A 24,354-nucleotide genomic window follows, 5' to 3' on the forward strand; every position below is an offset into this window, starting at 1 on the left:
TTAAAAGAGCCAGTTTATTAAAATACACTGCAAAGTAGGGCAAAATTAGCACGACTAAAGCTTTTGTTTCAGTTTATTCATGGGGACAAAACCATTAACGCATCCGTACCAAGTTCTTGGAATCGTCCTAGGTCAACACGCCACAAGCAATCTAGAACACCTAATGAATACACCTTTACCTCACATTGCTTTAAATATTCATATTTCCTTAAAACAATTAGGGAACGGAATGAACTTAGTCCTTCCATTACTAACGTTTTATATTTAAATAACTTCACGACTTCGAGCGGCCGCCAACTTCAACAGCGTTCAATCGGAGCTTGCCCCTCGTTGATCATGGAGGAGAGAATGGCACGTAGACGACGTGAAACGAACCGTTTTAATACACTGCTACGGGGGAGCGAACACTGAGCAAATGAGCACCGTAGTGTACGCCAGCAACTACAAAAGTTAGAAGCAAAGTTCTTATCTACAGAGCAACGCGCTCTTTCTTTATATTCCTTACAGGGTTCTGTCTTCACAGCACTGAAGTCTGGAACAAAAAATTCCGATGCGTCTTTATGCTTTGAAGGACGCATTGGCTTTATTTGTGTACTCGCACGGGGTGTGCCGTCTATTCGGTGTGTATTTGGACGAGAAAAAAAAAGCTATTGCGCGACGCAGCGTGCATGCATAAAGAATGCGCCGCGGGCACAGGCAAAAGGAACAACAAAAAAAAACTGCACATGCGACATGGCCCCTGGGGTGGGGGGGGGGGTGGGGGGGGTAGCGAGCCAGACAAATCGCTATAATAATTTTAAAAAAGCTGCTTTGGAGAGGAGGTGCCGCGCGGCTGCTATTCCTGTTGCCATGACAACGTAAACTACCATGTGCGTCACCACTATCCTAAAGTATCACCCGCCTGAAAGGGCCATAACTGAAGGGTGCCTTGGCGCTAGCGTCGAAAAGAGCGGCTGCATCATGGAAGAAGGAAAGGGCTGCATTAACTCGACCAATGGGAGCCATGCGCAGATTCACACGGCAGTCTCGAACGCAAGCACGGTTAGAGTGACCTAGAATCCTCCATGCCTGGAATACTGAGAGAGTGTCCTAAGCGCTGGCTCCCGCGTGGTGCTTTTGCGGGGAACTGCCGTGCCGCACCGCTATTGTGCCGGACCCTTGGGCTTTCTGCACTCGGGAAGCGAGTGGAAAGCCAGGGGCATCTGCTACTCACTGTAGTTTTCTTCCATTCAGTTTCGACGCAAGACACTTGGAGGCTATTTAACTTCAATGGTGCGGTACGCCATGGAACTTACCCGTCTTTAACCGTTGTCTTAGTGCTGGGGCAGCAAGATAATGGAAAAGTCATGTGTCTAACCCTATCAGCACGGCCTAGTTCTGGTGCTAGAGTTCGGAAACAGTAATACGGGAGCTGTACGGGCATAGAAACACACAAAATTAAGGCGCTCGCACAAGGAGAGAACGAAAAGAAAGTTATCAGTATGGGTAATTGGGCAAAAGGGTGATGCATGCAATAATTAAGAGTAACAAAAAAGACTAAATTGCTCACGCAGTCAACTGCAGTACACGGGTGCAATTACAGCTTTGCTCACCACTACGAGCTTTCCAGTCATGGTTGCCAGTGGTTTACAGCCATATCCAAATGTATTCGTTCGATAATATGTTAGCCTCGACTAGTATTTCATTATCCAAACAGCACTGAAAGACAGCTTAAGGGATACGAGATCAAGAGTAGAGACGGCCATAGCGCCGTAATGATGTTACCTCATTTCGCTTCAGAGATAGCTTGCAGCAATGAACTTCAAAGCGCTTAGACGAAGCTTGAATTAAATGCAGACATTAGAAATAAAAGTAATGCCGGGTAAACTTTATTCCACAAGGTTTTACACAAAAAGTGCCCCCTAGAAAGAGACTACAGATATCCAGATAAAAAAAAAATTTAGAGCATAGATACAAAAATTTTTTCTGTATAAATTAAATAACTGCCGAATCAAAAATATGGCAAGCAATGTACAAACGTAAAAGTGTTATCTCAAATACTTTTTGAAAATTGTTCAGAATACAAACCTGCTCTATATAAATAATAAATATAATCAACAAATATAGAGATCTCCTATGTTCCATGCCTGACAAAAATATAACATGAGACAACAAATATTCATTATAAACAGGTATAGAGTGCAGGTTTCGGAGTATGCAGGGGTCAGTCATGCATCTGCTTTGTGTCTTTCTACAGGGATCACTGTACATAAATAAAAAATATTCATCAGAGGTGCTGGGATTGCTACACCATAAAAAGTACAATAGATGAGAATGTTTAAAACAGATTCAAATAATCCGGTCTTACGTACAGCAGCTTAACTTCAGATATGTTGAAGATTCACGGTGGTTAATATTTGCGCGTTTCAAAGAGCTTGCAAAAAAATGGAGACCAGTAGTTGCATAGAAAGCAATAATTTCAGCGGCAAGTGAGTGCCGCGAATGGGGCACCCAACCGCAACTTCCCGCTTTTTCCTGATGAGTTCAATAATGTCCATGCATTATGCTTTCGTGATAAAGCTCCAGAGTACTGAAACACCTTGTGAAAAGGTTCTCAAAATCTCTGACAATTCTAAAGAGATGGCCAGGCGGATACAGCAAATCTCTCTTTTCTCGCAGCTAGACATGCGTAATCAGCTGCGCTCAACTGGCTAACATATCCTTTCTTGGTTAGTAGAATATTGCAACAGCGTTCACACTTTGTTTTCAGAACACACTTCCTAGTCACATAGCTGCAAATGTAAAAAATGAGCCTTTCATCACTTTTTTGAGACACACGTTCAGCGTGACCCGGTTCTGCACCGGAACACACAAACCAGTCTGGAACACCGGACTGGTTGCTTTCTTCTATCAGCCTTTCGATCAAGCCACATTTTCTGGCTTTAAACCACCTGCATCATCTTGAAATCATCATTGGCTCTGAATTGATGCAATGATGCAATGCGTAGCAATGCAGAGGGAAGGCGCGTAACTGCGGAATGAGCGAAGAGAAGAAAGTAAAGAAACATTGGAAGCGGTGATGCAATGTGGTGACGACATTACGCTGTATTATAGCTCAATATGAGAAGCGAGAAAGGCTAGGAGACTGGAAGTGATGATGTAATGCAGAGACGACATTACTAAGATTATGCCATGTGACTAAAAAGGTGCAAGGGTTTTACCTTACGTATGATAGGTCAATGAGAAGAGAGAAAGGAGCGAGGTCTGGAGGTGATATGACGCGGAGACATCCGGTTGACCCGCCAGAAGCATTGAGTCTTACAGCTGCATCATCTGCATTTCTTCGGCCCCTCCTCCTTTTAGGAAATTTTCCATTTATACACAAAACAATTTTTTTTTCTAGATTGACATGGATATATAACTATTACTGGCCCAGCTGTTTACGCATTTATTATGCGACAGTTTAACTATTACAACAGCCTTGTTATATAATCCGTGAGTCTTCTCATAAATCATCAACATGTAACATGTCTCATGTTATCATATGAAAATGACCCGCCAGTTGCATAAGAGTAATTTATTGCCCAACATAGGATTGTTGCGTAAACCAGCAAGCATTCATTGCGCAGGACAATGTTATGTGTGTTTGCATTAAATTACCACCCTTGATGCACTGCAAATATTTCTATTAAATTTAAATGCCACTACTACTATTGCCTTCAATGGCAGTAAAACTTGAAAAGTTCACGTCCTTATAAGTTGTCTTTTTTCATAATGTAATTACAACTGCATATTAATTGATCAGCAAGTATACTTGCTATGTACGAACCAGCGACCAAACAGAATAAATTGCTAAATTTACTTTCAGGTTAAGGATAAAACAGCAAGGCGCGGGAGGCGGTCTTGTAAAGCAAATCCATCGCACGAATTAAAAGAAAGTAAATGAAAGGCGCAAAGCGTTAGCATGAGCAAGCCGTTTATATCTGCTTTGTTCTCCTGGTTATGTGCGTCATCTCGTGCTTATTCTTTTTTGCAGCATGTTTATGTTCATCATGCCAAACAAAAATTAACTAAATACCTCTGCTCACAATGAAGTGCACGCTCAATGTGCGCCAGAAACAGCCCCGTAAGTGCGGACCATTGTGTTGACAAACTTGCAAGCATAGAAGGAAATATACAAAATCCCCGTATTCACAGCACACAAACGCGTTCTCTGTGTGGCGAGTCACTGCAGTATTATCTTGCAGTTACGTAGTATATTATAGGAGCTTAATTATCGAAATGTTGGCTAATAGCGACCAAATATCAAGTGCATAGCAGACGCCCACCACTTTGGAGCAGCTTCCACAACGGAGAAAGCCCGCGAGTGCGCCAGTTCTCCGGAAAAGTTTCACCGTCCCAGTATTCTAGGTCACGCTAGCACGGTTTGGTCTAATCAGGAACGCAGACGCAAGATCGGACCATAAATGGGCATAACCGTCTTATGCGCGCACCTGCAAGCATCCGGTGCCAACTTGTTGCGTCGGCAGACGTGGAGAAGGGGGCGAGCGTCCAAAGGAAGAGTAGGCGCCACTGGTACACACACAAACGCACACGCATGGCTCGCATGACTTCCAATGGCTGTGTCTCAGCGACTCGTCGGCGCCTCCCTAAAGCCGAAGAGCCTTATACTTCCGGACCCTTTGCACCATCTGCGAAGGTCTTCCCATGCCTGATTTTGAATGTCTCTGTGCTTTGCGCTCGCACTAACAGTTGCCGCACAAGCGAAGCGTAACATTAGCTATGGTGGAAATTAATGTCCATGCTGAACAGTTTCTGTAAACCATTTTTTTAAAAACCTGTATAGGGATTTTGGTTGAATAATCTGATTGCATCATCGCGTATGCTGTCATTGTATCTTTCGTGATTTCTATTTCTTTACTCATACCAAGCATACTGCTACTTATAATTTCATATATTAATTCTACTAGTGTTTTCAACTGTATAATTTACTTGATTGTGCTTTTTTTGTATTTATATATATGCCCTTCCTGCAACGATCTCTTGTGAGACCGGCAGTATTCCTAAAAAATAAATAAACGCTATGCGACTTCAGTTCACCTGCTTGAGCGCATTCAATCCGCACTCTTTTCGCTGCAGGAACGGAAATATTTCCCCACCGTTGGCCTGCCTAACAACGAGGATTCAGTGGAAGAGCCATTCGCACAATAAATGCCGAGAACAAGGAAAAAACTGTATAAACTACAGCAATGTGGTACGTGCAAGTTTCGCAAGGCTGGAGAAAGTGTCCTGGCTTCAAATCACTTCCGAATAGCAGCAGACAGCCAACACAACGCGACAAACGAAAAAAAAAAACGAATAAACACAAATATTCTGCCGAAATGCACTAAAATCACTTGCTTCAGGCAGGTTAACAGCGCTGTCTCATTGTTTCTCAAGTATTACACAATATAAAATATGATAAAACACATGCGCAAACAGCAAAACTTATTATTTAATGTCTCAACTCGCGTAACTCTATGGAAACGGCTCTACGCCTCCCGATCAAGCGCCGAAACTGGGAGGGCGAGTGTCAAGTGACGAGAGGAAGCCCGCAAGGCATTTGGGATGAGGAGATATGTCTCTACGCTTAGTTTTTTCAGTCCTGAAAAAACTAGTTAATTGGAACATTTTGCACATTTTATTTCACTTTTCTCCCAAAGCAGAAACATGGTGAACAGCCCAGAATACTTGTAATCCTAGAATTCACACCAGTAGGCACGTCGAACTGAGCATAATAGAATCCATTGGATTTTGTCATTGTGCTATCGTTTGAGACTATTCTTGCGGTTCTGCCAAGCACCATTATATTTGAAAAGTAGCACTGCTGAGCTCGAGGACACGGGTTCGATCCCCGGCCGTGGCAACGACATCTCTATGGGGGCAGAACGCCAGGTGTTCCAAGTTAATCCGGAGTACGCCACTGCGGCATGCCTCTTAATCATATCGTAGTTTTCGACAGTAAAACCCTGGAATTTATTATCTGAGAAGTTCGCTGAATCATGCGTAATGCATACACCATATATGCAAAATTTCAATATAACCCCCTCCCCAGCTAGCCCCCTCTTTTGCTATGCCTACGATCACCGGAAAAGTACTTGGTCGAGTTCCAGTGGCGTGCTCCTCTGCCTGAGTGGTGAAGATGGCTATTTATTTTTGTTTCTCGCGGGGCCACAGAAAATCCGGTGTCGGCATTGTCGACATCTGTTGGCCATCAGCGAAGTTTTTAATAAAGGCAATATATAAATAGATGATAACCTGAAAATAAAATTGCGGGCCGGGGATTCCACCCCAGGAACTATAGGTTGCGAGACCAGCACATTAACCCATTCAGCCACTATCCTTTTTTTTCTTTATTGCCAAATTCAGCCACTGTCGGTCGATGGTGCGCACGCTCTTAAACGGGGTTTTATATGAAGAAGTTCGGACGCGGCACATGTACGTGCCTTCTATGCTGCGTCCACTTCCTCTTCGATAGGGTGCCGCCAACAATAGCCTCCCATGATTTCCGATGCAAACGTAGCATGTTTAGGCTCTCGCGTTCCACTTTCCAAGAGAACTTTAAACGTCTTCAATTGTAGTGCTAGCTGTGATATACTCACCCACGTTAATACTCCCGTCTTCTCATGCTCACTCACTCACCTTCGTGCTCACGTCTACTAACAAGGAGCACTTACATTCATACCGCCATTCACACTCACCCGCACTCAATAACTCAGCTTCACGCTCACCTCCCCTCACCCACATTCACACTCACCTGCACTCACACTCACTGGCACTCACCTCCGCTCACACTCACTGGCACTCGCCCTCACCTCCACTCCCACTCACTGGCACTCACTCGCACTCACCTCCGCTCACACTCACTGGCACTCGCCCTCACCTCCACTCACACTCACCTGCGCTCACATTCACTGGCACTCACTCGCACTTACCTCCGCCCATACTCACTGGCACTCACTCACACTCGCACTCACCTCCACTCATCCTCTAGCACTCACTCACACTCGCACTCACCTCCGCTCACACTCTTGCACTCGCACTCACCTCCGCCCACACTGACTGGCACTCACTCACACTCGCACTCACTTCTGCTCACACTCATTGGCACTCAGTCGCACTCGCCTCCGGTCACACTCACTGGCACTCGCACTCGCCTCCACGCACACTCACTGGCACTCACACTCGCATTCACCTCCGCTCACACTCTGGCACTCACTCGCACTCCCACTCACCTCTGCTCACACTCACTGGCACTCGCCCTCACCTCCACTCACACTCACCTGCGCTCACATTCACTGGCACTCACTCGCACTTACCTCCGCCCATACTCACTGGCACTCACTCACACTCGCACTCACCTCCGCTCACACTCTTGCACTCGCACTCACCTCCGCCCACACTGACTGGCACTCACTCACACTCGCACTTACTTCTGCTCACACTCACTGGCACTCAGTCGCACTCGCCTCCGGTCACACTCACTGGCACTCGCACTCGCCTCCACGCACACTCACTGGCACTCACACTCGCATTCACCTCCACTCACACTCTGGCACTCACCTCTGCTCACACTCACTGGCACTCACTCGCACTCACCTCCGCTCACACTCACTGGCACTCACTCGCACTCACCTCCGCCCACATTCACTCACACTCGCACTCACCTCCGCTCACACTCTGGCACTCACTCGCACTCCCAATCACCTCTGCTCACACTCACCTCTGCTCACACTCACTCGCACTCACCTCCGCCCACATTCACTCACACTCGCACTCACCTCCGCTCACGCTCTGGCACTCACTTGCACTCCCAATCACCTCTGCTCACACTCACTCACACTCCCAATCACATCTGCTCACACTCACTCCCACTCACCTCTGCTCACACTCACTGGCACTCACACTCACCTCCGCCCACACTCACTCACACTCGCACTCATCTCTGCTCACACTCACTGGCACTCACTCACACTCGCACTCACCTCTGCTCACACTCACTGGCACTCACACTCCCCTCTGCTCACACTCACTGGCACTCACACTCACCTCCGCTCATATTCTGGCACTCACTCGCACTCCCACTCACCTCCGCTCACACTCACTGGCACTCACTCGCACTTACGCATTTGAAATGAGTGCGAGTGACTGTGAGTGAGTGCACTCATGAGTGAGTGCGCCGACCTATGGTAATCACCAATGTCTGGGCTAAAGGGCAGCCGTCAAGGTAAAAAATGTTGCGGTAAGGTTCTGCAGAGGTCCGTAGCTTGTGCTGGAAGGTGAGGTGCAATCAACTTGTTAAGTTCGTCTGTGAGAGTTGGTGAATCAAAGTTTCCTGTGGATGGTGATGGAATTTCGGCATCAAGAGCCGATATCTCGCAATTGTTCACAGGCAAGATGTCACCCAAAGACATGCCCCTGGGAAGAATCTGAGTCGAACAGTTAAAATTAAGGAGAGGGTGCGAAGTCTGATTGCCGGTAACAGTGAGCACAGTAGGGGGAACGGTCAAATTTCTTTCAAGCAGTATGTCAGTGGCGGGACATAGTACACAGACGCCGCCAGGAACAGATGGGAACGACAGTTGAGTGACGTACTATCAGCGTCAAATGAAACTTGAACAGCAGAGTGCGTGGCCCAAGCTTAAGTGAAGATATAGTGCGCGCCGTCCAGTCATCACACCATTGGCATCGCCCGCACAAGGTAGCGCGGGCAATGCGAATCTACCTTGCGATGACGGTGCAAACTGCACCGCGAGCACCGCTGTTCGCGCCGACAGCACTTGTGGTTTCGGCAATCTGTGCAACAAGACTCGCCGTAAACTGCAATATTTTAGCTTCATTCTTATTTTTTATTTTCTCCCTTTCAAATGTAAGGACCAGAACAGAAACCAAATTATATCACTAGACGGGGATCACGCAGTGCGGCCAAACCGGATGCACACACCTGTCAATGATGTGACGACTGGACGGCGCGCACTATATCTTCACTTATGCTTGGGCCACGCACTCAGCTGTTCAAGTTTCATTTGACGCTGATAGTACGTAGTGGCTTAAGGGGACAGGCGGATGCTTTCAGGAGAGCATAACCGTGGTTGTGTGACTGGTTGACTATAGCAACCATGGAGCTATTCAAGCTGAATGATGCTAGACGCACAATCAAAGAGGGCTGAATGGGACGATAAAAACTCTAAGCCAAGTATAATGTTGGAAGGGCATTGTTCCAAAACGGTGCACGGTGCACATACCAAGCACGGTAGGTGCTCCACCATCGACGACACAGGGGGTGCGTGATCTAGCGGGTGTGACAACTTTATTCAGGTGTCAGTGCAATGGAACAATCGTCACGAATACGTGTGCACCAGTGTCAATGAGTGCTGGGACATTGACACCATCAACTAAAATGTCCACCAAGTTCTGTTAGGTCAGCAAAGTGATCAGAGGGTTTTGCAGTCAAGTCGTCAATGCAGCATCAGCTCTGGGAGGTGCATCGCTTAGTTTTCCGAAGACTGTTGTCGGGGCAGCAATAAAGTTATCTGCCCAATTCATAGGTACTTGACGAAATGTTCTCCCATTTATTTGGGCATGGCTTATTGTATGCAACTGCTGACACTAGTCACTGCTTCCAATGGTAGTGCAGGACTTCAAGGTAAGAATTTTATCTGAATAAAAAGCATAAAAGACTAGACAGGTAACAACTGTCCCCCAGTAAAAAGCACACTCTATGGAAGAGAAAGGGGGAATGCAAAAGTGTTGATGACTTGAGCAGCCAAAGCTTACTAAAGAGACAAGGACATGCAGTTATTCTAGAAGAAATTCTCACTGTCTTTGCACTAGGCAGAGAGGCAGTCTAGTGGCAGGGCACAACAGCAGTAGGAGAGAATGAGCACAGCCATTAGATCCGTAGTCCACATGGCTCAAAGGATCCGCAATGACAGAGTCGCAGGCGACAATTGACAAGGGCAACTTTTGTTTCACTCCTTACATGATGTGCTACAATAATGACCAACATGCCTACTGGACTACACAGCCTCTGGTAGGTAGTTCTCTTCTCGAAACATGGCCTCTAAGCATGCCTCTAAAGGTGCAGCTGCTCAGCCTTTCTTTACACTTTGAGGGCTTCATTTTTCGGAAAAGTGTCCCCACAGGATCCCGTTTACTCATTCCAAATTTAAATATTTTAGGGCGACTTATTTTGAGTAAAAAACAAGCAAATCAATTTTTAAGCAAAAATAAAATAATGAAATTCTTTTTTTTATGTGTGCAGCACTATACATGTTTTATTGTTTAATACATGGACAAACGAGCATAATTTTTTACAAATATGGTAATAATCACACAACTTAAGTTTTAGATAGGTTTGACACATTCCACTTCTAGGGTGTCGCACCAAAGGTGCCATCCCAGCAAGGACGGCAGGAACTACGTCTGAACCAATGACGGAAGGCCAGCTTGCCATATGGGCAAGCAAGCCCAGTGGGCCGCACCATACAGAAAAACAAAGAAAGCGAGAAATTCAATCAGTGTTCGTGCGCACCCTTTGCAAAAGGAGACACGCATGTAATTCCGCACGTACATAAGCTGTCCCACAATATAAAAAAGGTTGCAGCCAGATACAATGAGCATATTGTGTTTTCCGCCCCATGCAAATTGGCCAAAATTTGCCCTTTGATGGCGAATAAGCTGCCGGCTACATGCTCCAAGAAGCACAGCTCATGCTACATTGATTGTGTTAGCAATGTCATTTACAATATTGCCCTAAGGTGTGGAGAGGTGTATATTGGACAAACAGGATGATGCTTCAACGATCGAGCAAGAGAGCGCCAGTCGACGGTCAACAGCAACACCAGTAGCCACTTGGCAGACCACTGCAAGCACTGTGGTTGTGTGTCACTCCTCAACAAAATGACCTTTCTAAGGAAAGCAAGAAACCGTACTGAAAGGGAGATAATCGAGGCTTTCTTCATAAAAAGACCAGGAAATAAGTGCGTTAGCATGCCGTTGATGGCATTAAGTGACAAACAAACGTATTTCATACATGATAGTCTGTAATCGCGGCGAAAATTAGAACGTGCAGCTGTCGCATTTGGTTGCATGCTCGGATTACGCCTGTGAGTTAGTGAATTATGAGTTTGTGAAGTCACGAAGCCATTTTAAAGCCAGAAGGATGAAGTTAAGGCAAATCTCCTGGGAAATATCATCTTGGTCATCATCATCATCATCAGCCTATTTTATGTCCACTGAAGGACGAAGGCCTCTCCTGCGATCTCCAATTACCCCTGTCCTGCGCCAACCGATTCCAACTAGCACCCACAAATTTCCCAATTTCATCCCACCACCTAGTCTTCTGCAGTTTTCTACTACGCTTCCCTTCTCTTGGTACCCATTCTGTAACTCTAATGGTCCAACGGTTATCTAACCTGTGCAATACATGACCTGCCCAGCGCTGTTTTTTTCTCTTAATGTCAATTAGAATATAAGATATACGCGTTTACTCTCTGATCCAAACCATTCTATTTCGGTCTCTTAATGTTATGCCTAGCATTCTTCATTCTATCGCTCTTTACACGGTCCTTGGTCTCAAGCTTCTTTGACAGTCTCCAAGTATCTGCCCCATATGTTAGCACCGGTAAAATGCACTGATTGTACACCTTCATTTTCAGTGGTAATGGTAAGCTTCCAGTCAGGAGCTGACAATGTCTCCCGTATGCGATCCAACCCATTTTTATTCTTCTATGAATTTCCTTCTCATGATCAGGGTTCCCTGCGATTAATTAACCTAGGTAAACGTACCCCTTCACAGAATCTAGAGGCTGACTGCCTATTCTGAACTCTTGTTCCTTTGCCCAGCTATTGATCATTGTCCATCTTCTGCATATTAATCTTCAACCCCACTCTTACACTTTCTCTGTTAAGGTCCTCAATCATTTGCTGTAACTCGTATGCAATGTTGCTGAATAGAACAATGTCATCGGCAAACCGAAGGTTGCTGAGATATTTGCCGTCGATTCTTACTCCTAAACGTTCCCAGTTTAATAGCTTGAATACTTCTTCCAAGCACGCAGTGAATAGCATTGGAGAGATTGTGTCTCCCTGTCTGACCCCTTTCTTTATAGCTATCCTCCTGCTTTTCTTGTGTAGAATTAACGTAGCTGTAGAACCCCTGTAGATATCTTCCAAGGTATTTACATAAGCGTTCTGTACTCCTTGATTACGTAATGCCTCTATGACTGCTGGTATCTCTGCTGAATCAAATGCCTTTTCGTAATCTATGACAGCCATATAGAGAGGCTTATTGTACTCTGCGGATTTCTCGATGACCTGCTTGATGACATGGATGTGATCCATTGTAGAGCATCCCTTCCTGAAGCCAGCCTGTTCCCTTGGTTGACTAAAGTCCAGTGTTGCCCTTATTCTATTGGAGATTATTTTGACAAATATTTTATATAATACTGGGAGTAAGCTAATGGGCCTATAGTTTTTCAATTCTTTATCGTCTCCCTTTTTGTGGATTAGTATAATGTTTGCATTCTCCCAGTTTTCTGGGGCCCTCGCAGTCGATAGACAATTCGTATAAAGAGCCGCCAGTTTTTCAAGCATTATGCCTCCTCCATCTTTGTTTAAATCGTCTGTTATTCCATCTTCTCCTGCTGCTCTTCCTCGTTTAGTGTCTTACAAAGCCCTTCTGACCTCATCGCTAGCTATAGGAGGAGTTCCTATATACAGTTCATTACTGTTTCTAACTGAGGTATGCTGACTCCTCTGGGTATTGTACAGGTCAGTATAGAATTCTTCCGCTGCTTTTACTATATCTTCGGGATGGCTGATGATATTATCCTGCTTATCTTTCAGTACATGCATCTCGGTTTGTCCTATGCCAAGTTTCTTTCTCACCGATTTGAGGCTGCGTCCATTTTTGACGGCTTCTCCACTTTTTCTCACGTTATAGTTTTGAATATCCCTTATTTTCGCGTTGATCAGTTGTGACAGTTCCGTGAATTCTATCCTATCTCTTGAGTTGGAATTTTCATTTTTTGTTGTTTCTTCATTGGGTCCCAGTTTTCTTGGGAGAGCTTGCCTACTGGTTGCCTTGGTGCCTTGTCTCCCACTTTAATTGCTGCCTCTGAAGCCAACCTCGTTACGGTTTTATTCATTAGTTCTATGTCATCATCATCTTTCTGTTCTAAGGCTGCATATTTGTTTGCAAGTACCAGCCTGAATTCATCTGCTTTTACCCTTACTGCCTTTAGGTTGACCTGTTTCTTCTTGACCAATTTAGCTCTTTCTCTCTTCAAATTGAGGTGAATCTTGAGCCTCACTAACCTGTGATCACTGCATTTTACCCTAACCATCACTTCTAGATCCTGCAATATGTTGCAATCAGCGGAAAGTATGAAGGCAATCTCATTTCTTGTTTCACCATTAGGGCTTTTCCAGGTGCACTTTCTCTTGCTAGGTTTCCTGAAGAAGGTGTTCATTATTTAAAGCTTATTCCTTTCGGCAAATTCTACTAGCATCTCTCCTCTAGCGTACCCGAATCAACGCCGTAGTTGCCAATTGCTTGTTCACCAGCCTGCTTTTCCCCCACTTTTGCATTGAAGTCGCGCATTTCTACTGTATATTGAGTTTGCACTTTTCTTATCGCTAATTCAGCATCTTCATAAAACTGATCTACTTCCTCATCGTCGTGACTGGATGTTGGAGTGTAGGCTTGTACTAGCTTTAATCTATACCTTTTATTAACTTACGACTACATTTACGACTACGATTACGACTACAGCTACCCTCTTATTCATGCTGTACAATTCGTCAATGTTACCCACTATGTCCTTATGGATTATGAATCCTACCCCATATTGCTTCTTATCGAGAAGACCTCTATAGCAGAGTACATGTCCATTATTCAGCAATGTATAAGCCTCACCAGTTCTTCTAATCTCACTAAGGCCGATGATATCCCAAACAATGTCTGATAATTCCTCAAAGAGTCCTGCTAAGCTGGCCTTACTCGAGAGGATTCGAGTGTTGAACGTTGCAAGGGTCAGTTTCCATTGGCGGCCTGTCCGGATGCAGAGATTCTTAGCACCCTCTACTGCGTTTGAGGTCTGACCGCCGCCTTGGTCAGGTGCTCCGCAACTGCTGGGGACTGAGGGCCATTGGGTAATTGAGTTAGCCATTCGGGAGGGGGTTGCCGAATACTGCACCAGGGAGGCCAATTCCTGATCTGGTGAGGGAGGGTCTTCTTGAAGCTTTGTGGGCCTTCCTAATTTGGTTGTAGCTGGATTAGTATAGCCACACTCGCTCTCGGCATCTTTTGCCGGCAACAGGCATCACTCCAAGCCTGCAGAAGTTGTTCACTGGAGGAGGTAAATTTCAACGTCACCGTCACAAAAGGTAAATAAATATTGAAACTGTTTTCTTCCACTTTCAATTCCATAGTGTTATCATTTTTTTTAATTCAATTAGTGGGTACAAGTGATTTCCCTAATGTTGTCCTTGGTGTCCTTGCTTGTTGGCTTCTTATGATATGAATAATAATATCGGGCCCCATGGTTAACCCCCTTTCTTCTCGTTCATTACATAACGTGCGTCTCAAATCCGGCAACGTTGATGCCTTCAGGTAGCACGTGTGGGTTTATTGACCAGTTGCCTTCACCGAAAAGATCACGTACTCGTGACGCCTGTGGCAGAAAGGTTGTTCCACATCCGCCGCCAAGGTTTGTGAGTGGTGGCGCTGGCTAACACTCCCAGGGTTAGTTCTAGTAGTAACACATAAATATCATGGAAAATGGACGGGAAAATGGCGCCGGCAGTAGCTCAATTGGTAGAGCATCACACGCGTAATGCGTAGACGTGGTACCTTTCCCCACCTCCGGGAAGTGTTTTCCATCAACTTTCAATTCCATAAATTTATAATTTCTTTAATTTAATTAGTACAAGTGAATGAGTACAAGTACAATGAGGGCGAGGACAGACTCGAAACAGCGGCTGCAGATGAAAAAGCTATCATTCGCCTGAAGAAGACGTGGCAAAAATCTATCAAGGACTTCTTTTTCTGCGAAGTAAGCTGCCAGCTGGTGTACCGTTGATCGATCAGTGATGAGCCGTTTGGCGTCATAAAGTAGCAATTCCTTGCTGTCTTTATTTCGCTTGTTTTATTTCCCGCGTGACGGCCGTTTTCTTTTTCGCGTGGCGGGCTGCTGTGAGATTTGGAGGTAAGTACAGTGCACACGGAATGAAATGCGACAGCGAGTATTTGGTAGAACCCTGCATATGTGCAGAGAACTCGAGAGTACCATGTCATGTCGCTAGGAATCTGGTCACCAAAGGTGACTCGGACGCCGCTCTAAGTATACTCACCGAAATTACGTCGATGTGACACGAACTGCGGCCGGTGGAAACGAAAGTATGGGTATTAGTTAGCCCTAAATTGACGCGTTTCATTCCGTGCGCACTGTACATCCTCTCTTGCTTGCTAATTGTGGATAGAAATGGATAGTCGCTATAAAAAACTATTGGTTATAACGAAGTAATTACAGTCCCCCCTTCCACTTCATTATAACTAGTTTTACTGTATAGCAAAATGGTTTGCATGAGGTCTGCAGTGAAGGCCGTTCCTCTATCGGTGATAAGGACTTCTGGGGCATCATGCTGCAGCAGGATGTTCTCAACGAAGGATTTAGCGCTTTCGACTGCACTGCCTTTAGGCAAAGCTTTCACTTAGGTGCAGTGGGTAAGGTAGCCGGTAGCCACAACAATCCATTGGTTTGCAGATGTTGACATCGGGAAGGGCCCAAACAAATCCATCCCAATCTGCTGAAACGGTCGGTAAGGAGGCTCGATCGGCTGTAGTAATCTCACCGGCCTTGTCGGTGGTGTCTTGCGTCACTGACAGTCTCGGCATGTCTTGACGCAACGGGCAACATCAGCGGTCAGATGCAGCCATAGAGTTTCATATTACTATAACTAGTGAAATCTGGCGCTGCGATCGTTCAACTGCCATGGGAATGACGGGAAGTACAGGCTACAGATTGGTACTTTGTTGACTGGCAAACTAGTCTACAGGTATTTTTTGGCAGTTTTGGTTTTGGCAGTTTTGGCGCAATTGCTATAACCCACAGTGAGACGGTGCAATGCAAAGCTTTCTGCTTTTGTTCTGTTGCTCGAGGTGGCGATAGCATGCTGGGTCTGCGGCTGGGCCGATGTTTGTGTCGTGGTGTAGTGTCAAAGCTCTGATGAGAAAGCGATGGCATTGTAAATGTTGAAAGAACGTGTTTTGACCGTCTTGACCTTGGTTTGTTAAGTGTGTTAGGTTGGTGCTGTAGCGTTACATACTTTATAAAACTTCAGAAGAGCAAAAGGAAGGCACTACTGATACAAGACACAGACAGCTGTACTTCCAGTGGCTTGACAATCAAATTTTATTGAGGGCTTCATTAAGCATTGCTCGTTTATGTGCCCATTGAAATGTGTGTTTTAGGACTTTGAAACACAAACTTACCTGTGGTATGAAAGGTTGCTGCTTTGTGGCTGTAGTCTGCTGTAGCAAAATTGGCAAGTGCAAAGCCCCGCCATAACAGCTGCTGGCAGCCGCTTCAGAAGCGGTACGTCAATATAAAATATAATGAAGCATACTCGTAGGAGGCCACAAGCATCCTAGCTTGCACTGCAGCAGACATGCTTAGAAGTACTTGAAGATGTTTAGCAATCGTGACTGCCGACGCAGCCTTTCGAAAGGGCGAGAGAGTTTGCAAGTGCCTGTCGTCTGCGAGAAAAATATCGCGTTCGCAGCGAGCAGGCGTCGTAGCAGACGACACTGGTAGCATTTCTCTCAATGGCGCAACACTTTCTCCCCAATACAAAATTTTTATTTCCGTAAATACTTGATGAGTATTTTTATATGAGTACATGCACGGTTGTTATTGCTGTTATAAAAATAAATTATTAATTATTCTCTGGCGCTAAATCGGGAACAGAATTGCAGAAGAATGCATACCCTGGTGTGCCCTGGTGGCAAACCGTCCTTCAATCTCAAAGTCATACAAAGCTTACGTAATGTGTTGTGCATTATATAAGGTACTGCAGAAATAAAATTAGATTTTATGCGTATAGTTAGTGCATATGAGTATAGCTTCATTTACTGCGCCGCAAGCAAACCCCGCTAGTCTAAAGATCGAAGTCAATCCGAAGCCTGTACTTCCCATCATTCCCATGTAGGTTGAGGCAACGCTCAGGAGAGCCCCCGTAGAGACTAGCGCCCCATTTCCCTCTAGGGTATTTATTTAGAAACTCTATAGGTGCAGCCAATAGAACTTGTATTCTTGTATACAGGAAAATCCGAGGTGCCCAGCTGTTTTATCATCGTGCAGGGCATGCAGGACTTATGACCGGAGTGCTGCAGGCACAACAAGAACGTAGCTTGCGTGAGCTGGCAAAAAGTTCTTTGCTCCAACGTCATTTCGTAAGAAAAACAAAGACAATCTATGCCTAAGTACCCTCAGGACAAAGTCGGTCTTGCCTTGCAAGTACTCAGCAAGGCTTCTGAGCTCCAGGTCCGCTAGCTGCTGTTTGGCAAAGTCGTCTGCATTAATTGCACTTAAAAAGGCGTCCTCGTCTTGCTCTTTTTGGGGCGACTGGTCCGCAGTGGCGCGAGACAGGCAGTCGGCATCAGAGTGTTTTCGTACGAACTTGTAGATTACAATGGTGTTATATTCTTGCAGTCTGAAGCTCTGCCGTGCCAGGCGTCCTGAAGGGTCCTTTAAATTCGCTAGCCAATACAATGCACGAGGGTTGCTGACGACTTTGAACAGCCTGCCATATAGGTAAGGGCGGAATTTCGCTGTAGCCCAAATGATGGCAAGGCATTTCTTTTCAGTCGTAGAATAACTGCCTTCTGCTTTTGACAGCGACCAGCTAGCGTAAGCTATCACCCGTTCAAGTCCGTCTTTCCTCTAGACTAGGACGGCACCGAGGCCCAGTCTACTGGCATCAGTGTAGATTTCTATATCGGCGTCCTCGTCGAAGTGCACAAGTACCGGTGGCGACTGCATGCATCGTTTTGAGTTTTTGAAATGCGTCAGTTTGTGGCGTTTCCCACTTGAACTCGACATCACATTTGGTTAGATGTGTTAGCAGCTCAGCGATGCATGAGAAGTCCTTGACAAAGCGCCTGTAGTAGGCACACATGCCAAGGAATCTACGCACTGCCTTCTTGTCGAAGGGCTGCTGGAACGTTGCGATGGCAGCTGTCTTCTGCGGGTCGGAGTGGATTCCAGATTTGCTGGAGACATGGCCCAAGAACAGAAGCTCATCATAAGCGAAGCAGGACTTTTCCGGCTTCAGAGTGAGCCCCGATGATATGATGGCCTCTAGTACTGTCGCAAGCCGTCTACGGTGAGCGTCGAAATTTCTGGCGAAGACAATGACGTCATCCAAGTAAACAAGACAGGTCTGCCACTTCAATCCCGCTAACACCGTGTTCATGACGCGCTGGAACGTTGCAGGCGCTGAGCAAAGTCCGAATGGCCTGACCCTGAACTCGTAGAGGTTGTCTGGTGTGATGAAGGCAGGCTTTTCACAATCCCTCGTCGACTTCTATTTGCCAGTAGCCAGTCTTGAGATCCATCGACGAGAAGTATTTAGCGTTGCAGAGCCGATACAATGCATGGTCTATGCGTGGGAGGGGGTATACGTCCTTCTTTGTGATCTTGTTCAGTCGACGATAATCGACACAGAAACGTAGGGTTCCGTCCTTTTTCTTCACCAAGGCTACGGGAGATGCCCACAGGTGTTTCGATGGCTGGATGATGTCGTTGCTCGGCATTTCGTCAACTTGTTGCCTTATAGCTTCACATTCTGCTTCAAAACTCGGCAAGGGCTCTGGCGGAGTGGTCGAACGCACTCTTCGGTTATTATATGATGCTTTGCAACTGGTGTTGGTCGAATATTCGATACCATCAAAAAACAGTCTTTGTATTGTCAGACAAGACTTCTGAGCTGTTGCTGCTTACTGAGGGAGAGACTTGGATTTATGTTGAAGTCTGGTTCGGGAACTATGGTCGTCAGGGTATATGCGGCAGGATCCGAGAGGACAAACACATTGCTGGTTTCTACAAATTTCCTTGATGTATGCGATTGTCGTGCCCTTGTTGATGTGCTTGAACTCCTGGCTGAAATTTGTCAGCATCACTTTCGCTTTCCCTCCGTGCAGTCGAGCGATCCCTCTTGCGACGCAAATTTCATGGTCGAGCAGTAGACTGTTTCACTGCCGATGGAAAGAACAATGCTGGAGCGAAGCGTGATGCTGATTTGGTCCTTAAGTACACTCAAGGCACGCTCGACTGGAAGACCTCTCCATTGGTATCACTTGGTCTTTGGACGGAATTATTGACTTCGACCTCAGGTCGATGATTGCACCATGTTGGTTCAGGAAGTCCATGCCCAAAATTATGTCTCGCGAACACTGTTATAGGACAACGAACGTCTCAGGGCAAGTCCAGTCATGAATTGCCATTCTTGCCGAGCAGATTCCAGTCCGCGTTATGACGTGTCCTCCAGCTGTCCAAATTTGAGGATTGTCCCATGCAGTCTGGACTTTCTTCAACTTGGCAGCGAATAATTCACGGATGACGGAGTAGTCAGCTCCTGTGGCAGTGACAGTGTGGCCGTCGAGAAGCACGTCAGGGTCAGTGGTGCTTTGTCTTGTGTTGCAGATAGGTCTAGGCGTTGGATCACGGCTGCGTCTTGTTGACCTGTGGCTGGAAGGTCATGTCATCAGGTCTTCTTTTGTTGGTGTATTCTTTGCTTCTAGGGCTTCGTTGGCATGGCAGTGTCTCGTTGATATGTCGCCGTGATAGTCTATTTGACGTCTTTGTCAGAGGCGGAGGATCTTGATCAGTTCGACGAACAGCAACTGCACCTCCATCGGTTGCTCTTTTTACTTTTCGGGATATGGGCTGACGGACTGGCCCCGTGCTGGGCCAGTGTATGGACGGTGCTGCAGCGACAGGTAGTGGCCTGGTGACGGCGAATGGGACAGTTGTCGAGGGCTCCACTGTGTGGCGGCGAAGTAGTCGGCGATATCACAAAGGCATTCACCTTGCTGAGGGTGCGGATCATTGACGGCAAACCATTGTAGTCCCATTTCGCAGTATGGGCACCGGTGGTAGATGTGGCCCGCTTCTCTGCAGTGACAGCAGAGTGGACGGTGGTCTGAGGCGCACCAAACGTCGGTCTTCCTTGGAACACTGCGCTGGTCGGCGGTCGGGTGTGCTGGCAGCAGCAGCGGTGGACAGCAGAACTGCAGCGCTGCGAGGCCCTGGAGAAGGTGCGGAGGGGGACCATGGCGGCATGTCATAGCTTCTGGCTGTGGTTGGAGCGATTGGGCTGCACCTGAGGAACTCCAAGTGATCGCTGTAGTTCCTCCTTGACCATGTCAGTGACCGAGGCCACCTGACGTTCCGACTAAGGCAAGATCTTCCACAGTTCATCACGCACAATGGCCCTGATGGTCTCTTGGAGGTCGTCAGAGCCCAGTTCTTAGATGGCATACTGCGGTGTGAGCACTTGGCAGTTATTTCGTGGTGTGCATTTCCAACTTTTCTCAATCATCGATGCCTCTGTTGGAAACTCAGCTATGGTCTTCGGCAGGTAGCGGAGCAGTCCGCCGAAAAGCTCTTGCTTCATACCACGCATCAGGAAGCAAACTTTCTTTTCCTCAGACATGTCCAGGTCGGCGTGGCGGAACAGGTGGGCCATCTCTTCTGCGTAGATTGCAATGCTCTCATTTGGGAGCTGCACACGGGATTCCAGTATCACCTCAGCCCTCTCTTTGAGGATAACACTCGTGAAGGTGTTCAAGAAGCTGCCGCGGAAGAGGTCCCACGTTGTCAGAGTGGACTCGCAGTTCTCAAACCACGTCCTGGCAGAGTCTTCCAAGCAGAAGTAAATATGGCACAGATAGTCATTGTCGTTCCAGTTGTTGGACGTAGCAACTCTTTCATACGTTTTGAGCCAGCTTTCCAGGTTTTGAAATTACGATCCGCGGAGGGTCAGTGGTCCCCTGGGCTGCTGCAACACGATTGGGATGCTGGGGCTGCCATTGGGGTTGTTGAGTTGCCCACAATATTCTTGGTCTTTTCAGGTAGAAGTCCGTGCCCAGGGAGCAGGTTTAGTAGCCTACGGCTTGCTCGATGGTTCGGGGCCAAGTTGGTGCAGTCTTCAGGAAAAGCTTGGATCGTGGCTTTGCAGGGCCATCTGGTACATGAATGCACAAGCACCTCCACCAGATGTCACGTAGTAGTAACGGTGAAGAAAGCAGCAAAACCGTGAAAGGCGAAACTAACTTTTATTGGGTTAACTTGTGCCCACAAAAACAGGCTATACTCAAAGAACAACGATAGCGGCGAACACAGTCGGCGATCGTCAGAAAATCTGATCTGTGGGGCAAGCGCATTGGCTTTTATACACGAATCATTGGAGGTTACAGAATAAACGCTGGTGCCCGCGTGTTTTCCAAGAAGTACTACACAATTTACATTGCGCATATAATCATGTTACACAAGGTTCGGTGACAACAGACAGTGGATAGATCCATCAATAACATTCGAGAAACTTCCGATACATGCGGGCACGTCCTGCGCTGAGTGATAACATTTGTTAGACAGTGAAAAGCAGTCAGCCAAGAAAGATACGCATCAATATTCTAGTTGACATTAAGAGAAAATAACAGAGCTGGGCAGACCATGTAATGCGTAGGTTAGATAACCGGTGGACCATTACAATTACAGAATTGGTGCCAAGGGAAGGAAAGTGCAGTCGAAGACGGCAGAGAACTAGGTGGGGTGATCAAATGAGGAAATTTGCAGGCGCAAGTTGGAATTAGCTAGCCCGAGACAGGGGTAATTGTAGACCACAGTGGACATAAAAATTGGCTGACGATGATGATATACTAACCCTCACTCCCATGCTGGCTGAGCTGCACTGCTTGCAGCTCCTGTAGACAGCAGCGCCACAGTTCCTCCTAGTAACTGTATGAAACTTTGACCGCATGCACTATTTGCCAACACAGACAAATTACTAAGTTGCAACCCAAAAAAATGGACAACCATGAAAGAGGCCAGAAAGGAGCTTCAACATGGCGGGGTGGGAAGAGCAAGATAGTGAAACTTCGGATGGGGGAGAACTTTGCCTCGAGATGTGGCAGCGCGGCTTCAACACCTGGAGATGGGAAGAGAGTGGGGTGCCCCAAGAGATAACGAAACATAGTTTAGCGAGCTTAGCCTCGAGAAGTAGCTTCATGCCAGCGTGGCATGCACTACTGAGACGCCACTCTGCAAGACAAAATTCACACTGCCGTGAAGCCACACCTCAAAGCAACAAAATTCAGATCTAACCCACACCCCGACTTTGCTGTTTTTTATGAGGATTATACAAGCAAATAAGCGGTACTTGGAAATGATCAGCAGTGCATATGGGAACAACTTTTTTCTCTAATACTACAGCACACTCACTGTATAACAATCTCTTTGCGAAGTTAAGAAGGAGTTAAGGAGGAGTGATTTGGCATGCAATCAGGTATAATCATACCAATAAGTGAACCCAAAAAGTCTTCACCAGGTTCTAACAGTTGGGGCAGCCATTTCACTGCGTCCTGCTCCAACCATCAAATTGCCCATAATCTGCTCAGATGGAACACAAGCTGAGGCACTGACCTGAGCCCGAGCCAGAGGTGGTCATCTCAATCATATCCTTGATGGTCTGCCCGGGTGGAAGCAGGATGGGCTCACTCTCCAAGCTTGTCTCCATCTCATAGCGAAAATGGCGCCTCCGCTGCTGCCACAGCTGGTACACCACCATGAGCACCACGCACACAAGGCATATGGGGCCTCCAATGGCAAAGGCCAGCTCATGTGTACTTGGCCACGACGAGCCCACCGCTGTGTCGCCTGCCACAGTCCCATGCACTGTTAGGCACACCAGCAAAAGCACTGCATACTACATGCAGTAGCGAATGAGTGCCAAAGCACAGTGACAACTCACGCTAGAGTTTTATCTTTTATGGCAAGATGCTTGGTACTGCAAGTGGACATATTTGTACTGCTATCTTTTAACCACCTTTTTCATGTCACTGCAAATTAGTTATTCCTGATTTTGTAATCATCCATTCATTGCTTTATGCTGCATTGACTAACATTAAAACACAATTGGCAGCAAAGTACAATTACCAGAATTGCTAGCCTTCTCAACATCACGCAGTCATGCATATAACATGTACGAATATATATGCACAGTACATTATCACATACAAACGTTCCAAGCAATTTTGACCCTCTGAAGTATACAAGTTTTGCTTTAATAGTCCGCTCTATACCCCAATATCTGAATGAAGCACTCGTTTTCAAATATTGTGTGGCAATGTCAACAGGCCACCTGAATTAGTAAATCCAGCAAGCAAACTCTCAACTCAGGATGTTTCAAAAACTCAAGTTTGGTGCAATAAAAATTGTTTTTCACAAGAATTATGGACACTGGATATTGCTCTAGGGTCCTACAGCCTGTACACTTATTGACAAAAGTGGAGGCAACTCAGCAAAATTTTTTGTACTGTTGAATTCAGCATGAGCTACAGCCCTCCCCCCCTCCATTATCAGTCATCTCAAGTTAACTCGTGCAGTAATAAAGGCCTCGCCTACTTCCTATAACCTCACCAACGGGTGCAAGTACTGTATCCAATACTCCAGACGACATGATCAGAATCTCTTGTTCCATCCCTTGTTCTCTTGTTTCAAATGAAGCATACTTGACCCTCCCTGCCTCACTTTTTTTGTTCACACCTCCTGACGTAGTACTTGAAAACGTTCAGAGATGCCGTGCTGAGGTGCCATGCCAAGATGCCCTTTACCACAGTGAAACTTCATGAAATTTCACATTCTAAGCCCCAATGCTTTTTTTTACGAGTAGTATTTCACTCTTGCATCTCCTGTCAAAGTTTCTCTTCATGTGCTGTTTGCAACTATCCTCCTCCTGTGCACTTTGCTTTGTCTCTTTAAGCTCAAGCTTGCCCAGTTCGCATTCCACAAGAAGTTTCGGCACGACTCCCGAGGCGGCAAAAAGAGGGCTACACCCCAAACTACTTTTATATAAACAGTTATGGTGCCTCACAGCAGCCTCTAGGCAGCATTTTCAGCCACCAGGCCACTCTGGGTACATCTTTATGAATTGCTTCACAAGGACTTCTGCTGCAGGATGATAGGGCAAGCAAAATTCGATAGTCATGCCGTGATCTTAAGTACACTTTTAGTAGCTTAGCCCTATGAAAGACTGTCTTTGTGTGTCTCA

At 46.3% G+C, this 24,354-nt stretch overlaps 1 protein-coding gene across 2 annotated transcripts in view; it reads right to left on the reverse strand.

The window, feature by feature from the left end:
- The window catches only part of babo (TGF-beta receptor type-1 babo), a 166,129-nt gene that overhangs the window by 95,741 nt on the left and 46,034 nt on the right, over positions 1-24,354 (reverse strand). For both annotated transcript variants that reach the window (XM_050194153.3, XM_050194154.3), the window contains exon 4: positions 22,728-22,961. In XM_050194153.3, the coding sequence (XP_050050110.1) occupies positions 22,728-22,961 (234 nt within the window). The remainder of the gene's footprint in view (positions 1-22,727; positions 22,962-24,354) is intronic.

Source organism: Dermacentor andersoni, chromosome 1 (genome assembly GCF_023375885.2).
Source record: "Dermacentor andersoni chromosome 1, qqDerAnde1_hic_scaffold, whole genome shotgun sequence".
Lineage (NCBI taxonomy): Eukaryota > Metazoa > Arthropoda > Arachnida > Ixodida > Ixodidae > Dermacentor > Dermacentor andersoni.